The sequence below is a fragment of the Peromyscus maniculatus genome, chromosome 1 (genome assembly GCF_049852395.1).
Source record: "Peromyscus maniculatus bairdii isolate BWxNUB_F1_BW_parent chromosome 1, HU_Pman_BW_mat_3.1, whole genome shotgun sequence".
Lineage (NCBI taxonomy): Eukaryota > Metazoa > Chordata > Mammalia > Rodentia > Cricetidae > Peromyscus > Peromyscus maniculatus.
In genome coordinates this window covers 35,197,988-35,206,489 of record NC_134852.1, presented here as the reverse complement: position 1 = coordinate 35,206,489, position 8,502 = coordinate 35,197,988, and the positions used below count along the sequence as shown (strand labels likewise).

The 8,502-nt window shown below is 49.9% G+C and overlaps 1 protein-coding gene and 1 non-coding gene across 3 annotated transcripts; one reads left to right on the top strand and one right to left on the bottom strand.

Annotated features, from left to right (window-relative positions):
• Positions 1-562: 562 nt before the first annotated feature.
• LOC143273922 (SERTA domain-containing protein 3) lies at positions 563-5,401 on the bottom strand. 2 transcript variants are annotated; one of them, XM_076574698.1, is made up of 3 exons: positions 4,968-5,401; positions 3,019-3,056; positions 563-1,753 (listed from the first exon to the last, which is right to left on the bottom strand). In XM_076574698.1, exon 3 carries the CDS (start codon positions 1,748-1,750, stop codon positions 1,157-1,159), a length of 594 nt encoding a protein of 197 aa, XP_076430813.1. In that variant the 5' UTR covers positions 1,751-1,753; positions 3,019-3,056; positions 4,968-5,401; the 3' UTR covers positions 563-1,156. The 2 variants fall into 2 exon arrangements, with proteins under 2 accessions (XP_076430813.1, XP_076430805.1); XM_076574690.1 differs by lacking the exon at positions 3,019-3,056 and having other exon boundaries at positions 4,968-5,399.
• LOC121826926 (U6 spliceosomal RNA) lies at positions 2,256-2,358 on the top strand. The gene has a single exon (XR_006069087.1). It is a non-coding gene; the product is annotated as a U6 spliceosomal RNA (small nuclear RNA).
• Positions 5,402-8,502: the final 3,101 nt, after the last annotated feature.

Below are 8,502 nucleotides of genomic sequence, written 5' to 3'. Positions count from 1 at the left end.
CTAGCATGCAAACAGAAACCATAGCTCCAGAGGCTAGCAAAATTTGAGTCTTACCCCTGTATGTAGTCCCTTTTCTCTCCACCTCTAAACTTCAGGCTTCAAAATGCTATTTTAGCAAGGTGTCTGTGCACATCTTTAAGCTGAGCCCTTGGGAGGCAGAGGCAGCTGGATTGCCCGGAAGGAAAGCCTGGACTACACAGTGAGATGGCTTCAAACAAAACAAATTGTCTCTTTTGCAAACAGGGGTCAAGCCCAGGGCCTCACACATACATACATACAAAGCAGGAGTTCAATCATTCAGCTATACTCCAAGCCCTAAACTTGAAGTTTTTCCTATGCAAATGTGAAATGTGACACAGTATCTGTTTCTTTCTAATCCTGAGGATTAAAGGATTCAGTTTGCTAAAGTAGTTCTGACAATACCCTTAAGCAAGTCAGTAACTGTTTTATACAATGTTACACTTGACCTACCTTTGTTAAGGAAAGGATGTTAAGTGTCCAGGGAACTTAACAGGCTCTTCCCATCACCCCAGGTAAGTTTACAAATTTAAGACAATTCAAATCTTTCCAAAATACTTTTATTACAAAAAAGAAACACTCAAAAAAAATAATAATAAAAAACAGCCACTACAAACGCTGCCTTCTTTTTCTTTTAAATAGCATAGCATGGAGCTGGTAGCTTTCCACCCCTATTGCACATGGTCCGGCCTGGTTATGAATCAGGAGGCTTCTGGGACTGGGGTCCTGCCAAGGAATCGGGGTTCAGCCTGCCAGGAGGAGACCAGCCCCTCCCACTCCCTGGAGAGGCAGCCCACCCTTCCCCATTTGACAGGTCCAGCTTTATGTTCCCTGAGGCCCTAGGGGTCCCAAGTGGGAACTGGAGGCAGAAGAAGTGTGTAAGTGAGAAGTCAGACTCCCTGAAACCGAGTCTCGTTAAGGCATTTGAAGAGATAAATTAATTCAGGAAGACAGACGCACCTTCACGGAAGGCTGGGGTAACCAGACACGCACACATGCAGGGCAGTTTGTGGAATCCTGACATAGGAGGAAAGGAGGCCACAGTCACTGTTTAGAGCCTCTGTTAAACACACATACAAGAGTCACATCCAAGGACCCAGCCCACAGAGGCTGATGCCAGGAAGGACCTCCATCAGTCTTAGGATCCCAAGATGATTTCCATGATGTGATCCAATTCATTCCACTCCCAGGATCCTGGGGCACAGAAGAGGCTTCGGGGAGGCTCTGGGGGTGGAAGTGCAGAGTCCTTTTCCACTGCAGATGTGTCAATGTCCAGAAAGAAGTCATCCAGGCCAGAGTCGCCCAGGTACCGGGAGCTCAGAGCTTCTAAAAACACAGGATCAGCCTGGGGCATCATTTCATTCTGGAGACTCGGGGAAGCCACTGGATTCTGAGGCGATTCTATCTCACTCATGGATGTATCTAGCTCCCTGAGGATAGAGCCAATAGTGGTAGACAGGGAGAAATCTTCTTCACCCAGGAAGAGAGGCTCCGGGGGCAGGGCTGGTGCTGGAGCTAGGCGAATGGCAGCCTGGAGCTGCTGGAGTGTGTTGTGGATAAGGACATGCCGGCGGAGGCTGGGTGCTCTGGGGCCCAGGCTGCGCTGGACTTTGTCCAGAGAGATTCGGAGCAGGGCTTGCTGGTAGCTCCGAAGACCAGCTGGACTCCAGTCCCACTTCTCATCTTCCTCCTCCTCTTCCACATCAGAATGTTTCCTCTTTAAGCCTCCCATGTCCTGTAGAAAAGAGTCACATCAGATACTTTTGCTTTTTTGGTTTGCTTGTTTGTAACAGGGTTTCTCTGTGTAGCTTTGTAGACCAGGCTAGCCTTAAATACAGAGATCCACCCAGTCCGCCCAGTGCTGGGATTAAAGGACACCACTGCTCGGTAAGTCAGATACCTTTGGATTCCACTTTTTCAAGCAAGCCTGTGTAGTTATGGGAAAGCTTTTTGGCTTGTTTGTTTTATCAAAACCTCTACTTAAAGTGCAAGTAGTCAGACTCCTTCAAGGCTAAGAATGGGTGAATAAATGCATGAGATATGATTAAGAGGATAAGATCCAGGGCTGGAGAGATGGCTCAGTGGTTAAGAGCACTGACTGCTCTTCCAGAGGACTGGGATTCAATTCCTAGTACCCACATGGCATCTCACAACTGCCTGTAACTCCAAGATCTGACACCCTCACACAGACATGCATGCAGGCAAAACACCAATGCACCTTAAAAATGAAAGAGAGTGCTCGCTTCGGCAGCACAGACTAAAATTAGAACGATACAGAGAAGATTGGCATGGCCCCTGCGCAAGGATGACACGCACATTCGTGAAGCATTCCATATTTTTTGATAAAAAAAAAAAAAAAAGAAAAGAAAAAAATGAAAGAGAGAGAAGAGAGAGAGGATAAGATGCAGGTAGGGTGGCTGGGAGTGGTGAGTGAGACTGTGTGTGTGTGTGTGTGTGTGTGTGTGTGTGTGTGTGTGTGTGTAAGAGAGACAGAGAGAGAACAGGGGATGCCTCTAACTTCAGCATTAGGAAGCAGAGGCAAAAAGCTCAGAAGATCAAGGTCATCCTTAGTTAGATATAGTGTCTCAAAAATAAAAAGGGAGGTGGTATTGCTGAGTAGTTAAGAACACTGGCTCTTCCAGAGGACGAGAGTTTAATTTTCAGCACCAACATGATGGCTCATAACTCCAGTTTTAGGGGATCTATACCTCCAGTTTAGGAGATCTGGCACACATAGTGCCACATGCAGGTAAAACACCCATACACATAAAGTTAAAAACAGAAAAATAAACAGAAAAAAATTGTGACTGGTGTCCCATGCCATTAATCTCAGCACCAGGCGGCACAGGCAGGTAGATTTTTGTGAGTTCACGACCAGCCTAGTCCACATAGCCAATCTCAGGCCAGGCAGAGTCACATGGTGAGACGAGTAAAAACAAAGAGTCCCCCCCCCCCAAAAAAAATCACAAAACACCTGGGTTTGGCTTGCATTTCACTTACTTGCCTGTGGTAGGTAGTCACAATGCTGCATTTACACACTGTCGGACAATTTCAGAATTTGGAAAGTGAGGATCTTTAGTCTCAATGGATCTTGCAATTGTACTCTCACAATACTTTTTTTTTGGTTTTTCAAGACAGGGTTTCTCTGTGTAGCTTTGGAGCCTATCCTGGAACTCACGTGGAAGCCAAGGCTGGCCTTCAACTCACAGAGATCTGCCTGCCTCCACCTCCTGAGTGCTGGGTTTAAAGGTGTGTGCCACCACCATCCGGCTTTCTCACAATACTTTTATTATTACTATTATTATTTTCGAACAAGTCATAGGCCAGACAGATGTGGAGTACAGAGCAACAGACCAAAAACCCATTTGAACTCTGCATATGAACTGTGATCTTGGCAAGTCATGATGTCATGTCATATCTCTGACCCTTAGGGGTTTTAGACTCTTTTCAGACAGCGTTTCTCTGTGTAGCCCTGGAACTCCCTCTGTAGATCAGGGTGGCTTCCAACTCATACCCTACTGACTCTCTCCCGAAGGCTGGGCCTAAAGGTGTGCGACACCGCGCCCAGCTAAGAAGCGTGTGTGTGTGTGTGTGTGTGTGTGTGTGTGTGTGTGTGTGTGTGTGTGTGTGATATTTTTCTTCTTTTTTTGTTTTTGTTTTTCGAGACAGGGTTTCCCTGTGTAGTTTTGGTGCCTGTCCTGGAGCTTGCTCTGTAGACCAGGCTGGCTTCGAATTCACAGAAATGTGCCTGGCTCTGCCTCCCGAGTGCGCCACCACCGCCCGGCGTTATTCTTTTTACAAGGGTATTTCTGTCCATACCTGCTTCCTACACCATGACCAGGAGCGCTCACAAGAGGGAACATTTCCACAACTCCAACTTAAAGCTGGATAGAACTGAACCGACACCAAGCTGTGCCCTCTAGCGACCAGTCCAGCCATACCACCGTTTCATAGGCACCGCCCTTCCCTGGGTCTCTAGATCAGGTCCAAGAACACCCCAATATGTCCTCAGGGCCTTCTGGGAACTGTGGACCCAGAGCCGCTGCTGTCGCTTTCGAACTACAATCCCCAGAAGGCCCTGCACGCCCGAGGGACTGATCACACTCAGCCCGCCTGAGAGCATGCTCACTGGGGCCCTGGCTGGTGGGGGAAGGGAACCCGGACGCCCAGCAGCCCAGCGCCGGCCGAGCCCCGCCTTCTGCTGCCTTCGGGGCGGCGAATCTGAGCTCCACGCCCCGAGCGCCCCTCCCCCACCCGACTTCAGCCCGAAAACTGCTTTCTCCGGGTCCCAATCAACCCAGGAAGTTCTGGATTCTTCCCTAAACTGCAGAGAACCACATCTCATCACATCGTTCAAAAACGATAAATAACTCTCGGGTACACAGTTCGGCTGAGGAAGACTATGTATCTCAATTCTGAGACCTCGTCCCAAATCCGCCCTATTCGGCTCGACTTTCAAATGACTCTAGCTTTACTTTCCGAACTGCCCACCCGGCTCTGGGACCCCGACACTGAACTGCCCCCGGCATTCCCTTCTCAGGACGGCGTCTCGGAATCCAAGACTGGGCGCTTGTAGTTCCCGGGTTCCTCTATATGCTTCCTTCCTATCCTAGCCTCAAAACTCGCACACTTTGCCCAGAACCCCGTGGAACTCCGAACTCAGCCCATTCGGGGAGACCCGAACTGTCTTCCTCTTCCAGATCCGTGCCCCCAAAGTTCCTTCTCCGTTCCCCTCGGTTCTCCAAACTCGAACTCCTCCTGAATAACCCTGCCTCCCCTCCGGTGCTGATGCTGGAATTCAGTTCCTAGCCTCCCACCCTCCGAAGCCCATCAGTCACACCAATCTGCGCCCTCCACTCGGGTCCAGACCCCGCTTCCGCCTAACTCGGGAGCGCGCCCCCTCCTCCTCCAACTTCAGGAAGAACCCCGCACAGGCGGCCACCCCTCACCTCGGCTGCCACGGTCGCCACGACTACCTCCGGCAAGCCTGCAGCGCTGCGTGCCACCAGTGCTGGGCAGGAGTCCGGTTCACTTTCCCCGGGCCTCTGGGTCTAGCCGGGGGCCACTCGGCTCCTCCCCGGAGGCCGGTCGCCAGCCACGATTGGTTGGAATCCTGCCCGCCGTGGGGCGCCATTGGCTAGGAGGAGCCACGGACGCCAGGCTCCGTCCCCTACTGGGCCGGTCCCGTTTAGGTTGGCGACTGGTTAGGGGGCGGGGAGGGATCTCCAGGACGGAGGGTGGCAGTGCCGTCAGAACGGCTCCTTTGGACCCAGCTGTGTTCCTTGCTCCTGTCTCTCTGCAGGCCCCCTATACCAGGCCCAGACCCCACTGCGGAGCGGGGCCAGGTGACACCACCCTCCCCTCCCTTGCGGTTTCGCAGGCTGGGCAGCTGGCGGAGGCCACGCCCCCGGAGTTCTGAAAGCTTGGGCTAAGCGCAGGGCGGGGGAGAGGGAATGACGCACTAAGTATCAGCCAATAGCGTGATGCGGCTTGCGTTACCTGGACGACCGCAGCCCCGCCCCTTAGCTGAAGTCGCTCTGCCTCCCCACCCCCAGCCCGTTTTGTAGGCGGAGCCCGTGCTTAATCTTGAGGGGTCTGCTGCTTGTTTGGTGAAAACTCTCGGATCCCAGGCTGCTCCGTCCTTTCTCAGATTTGTCTGCCTCTTGCTGCTCACTCTTCCTCGCTCCTCGCAGCTCTGGGAACAAACTCAAACTTGTTTTTTGGGTTTGGGGATTGAATACTGGAATACTCTGGACAAGCACCATAGGATTGAGCCGTTTACCCATAAGATTTTAAAATCTGTATTTATTTTGTGACATGGTCTCAGAGTGAGGGGTTGGCTTGTCCTTCACTGTCTGGCCTCTGTTGCCCTTCTTCCTGTTCTCTGGGATTCACTTTCAGATTTCGTTTTGTTGTTTTGAGACAGTCTTGTGTAGTCCCGGCTGGACTCTTGTGTAGACAATGCTGGCTACACAGTAATTCTCCTGCTTCCATCTCGTCGGTCCTGGAGTTACAGGTGTGCCCCTCCGGGCCCAGAAAATTCCCCCTTTTGTTTCGTTTTCGTGGTGTTGGGGAGGGAACACAGAGCCCAGCTACTGCTAGTCAAAGCACTCGACTGCTGAACGTCATCCCCAGCCATTTTTTTGTTTGTTTTCTGAGTCAGGCTTTTGCTATGTAGCCTAGACTGCCCTGGATCCTGCACCCTCCTGCTTCAGTCTTCTAGGATTTAGGCATTCACCATCTTGTCTGGCTTGCTATCAGTGTTTCTAAAATGGCTCCAATACCTTCTGAGAAATAAACATGGGAGGTTTTTTTTTCCTTATCTCAAGAGTCCGATGCAAGGCAAGTCCGTAGAAACTCTCAGCAGCGAGACTGTAAGACTCTGAATCTTGGTTTTGCTTTTTTTTTTTTTTTTTTTTTTTTTTAATTTTCTAGACAGGGTTTCTCTGTGTAGCAGTCCTGGCTGTTCTAGAACTTGCTCTGTAGAGCCAGCTGGCCTCAGCCTCAAACTCAGAGATCCACCTGCCTCTGCCTCCCAAGTGCTGGGATTAAAGACGTACGCCACCACCGCTGTCCAGCTTGTTTTGCTTTATTTATTTATATTTTATGTGCTTTGGTGTTTTGTCTGCAGGTATGTCTGTGTGAAGGTGTCAAAAGCCCTGGAACTGGAGTTACACACACGGTTGAGTTGCCATGTGGACTCTGGGAATTGAACCCAGATCCTCTGGAAGAGCAGCCATCTTTCTGTCTCTCCAGCCCCCAGTTTTGCCTTTTTTTTTTTTTTTTTTTTTTTTTCTCGAGACAGGGTTTCTCTGTGTAACTTTGCACCTTTCCTGGAACTCGCTCTGTAGACCAGGCTGGCTTTGAACACAGAGATACACCTGCCTCTGCCTCCCGAGTGCTGGGATCAAAGGTGTGTGCTGCCGCCGCCTGGCTTTTTTTTTTTTTTTTTTTTTTAAGGTTAATGTGTGTGAGTGTTTTATCTGCATGTATGTATGTACACTATGTATATGCCTGGTACCCGCAGAAGTCAGGAGGCATCAGACCCCCTGAGGTTAGAGTTACTGACAGTTGTGGGCTACATGTGGGTTCTGGGAACCAAACCTGGCTCCTCTGCATGCACAACAGGGTCTCTTAACCATGGAACCATTTTGCTTTTGAGTCGGTGTCTCTCATGTAGCCCAGGAACTTCCTAGTTATGTTTAAAATATTACTTTATTAATTTTGAGTTTATGTGTACCATGACATGCATGTTGAAGTCAGAGGACAATCTGAGGATGTCCTACCATGTGGGAGCCAAGGATTCGACTCAGGTCATCAGGCTTGGTAGTAAGCAACTTCACACACTGCACTACCTCCACGGCCCTCGAACTCTCTCTGCATAGATGACCTTGGTCCTCCTTCACCCACCTCTCCACTGCTGGGTTTACAGTTGTTCCATGCCATACCCATACTCAGCCTGGATCTTTTTTTTTTTTTTTTTTTTTTTGAGACAGGGTTTCTCTATGTAACTTTGGAGGCTGTCCTGGAACTCAATCTGTAGACCAGGCTGGCCTCGAACTCACAGGGATCTGCCTGCACCTGCCTCTGTCTCCCCATGTGCTGGGATCAAAGGTGTGCGCCACCACCGTCCAGCCCAGCCTGGATCTTTTTGGTTGTAATCGTTATTTAATTTTCTTACATTTATTTATTTTAATTGTGTGTGGAGTGTTTTGCTTGCATATATGTCTGTGTGTCACACACATGCAGTGTTCGAAGAGGCCAGATGTTAGATGCCCTTCTAATTGGAGTTACAGTCAGTTGTCTCCTGTACCTCCCGACCTAACCTTGACCCTCGGCCTTCCCCCACCTGGACTGGCGCCCCTGAGGACAAGTTCCAAGGTTATTGCTACTTGGTCTGTAGCATCCCGAGTGCTGAGCACAGAGCAAGTATGCAGTGAAAACCTGTTAGATGCTCAGGCAATGTACAGCAAGAGAGACGGCAGAAACCAAACCACTGTTGTGGGCCAGAAAGATGGCTCAGGGGGTAAGGGTACTTGCCACTAAACCTGACAACCCGAGTTCAATCCCTGGGACCCACGTGACAGAAGTAGAGAAGCGACTCCTACAAGGTGACCTTTGACTGCTGTGTGCATACGCAGCTGAGTGCAGGCACACACTTTAAAACAACCAGACAACAGAACCCCAAGTCCCTGTTCTCAAAGCATGCAGAGGTCAAACTCTAGGCCCACAATAGACGTTTTCACTGAGAATAGATGTAGCTTCATCAGCTCTGTCTAGGTTCATGGCTGCTCAGACCAGACCTCCTGGGTTGGAATCTATGGGCCATCTTCCTGGCATTGACCGTGTGGGACTCAGGAGCACAGAGATGGGAGGAGGAAGAGAATTATTAATATTAGTGTTACTGTTGTTGTTATTTTACTGTTATTATAAGCCTGATCTAGAACTGATAATCCTCCTGCCTCCCCCTTCCTGGCATCACAT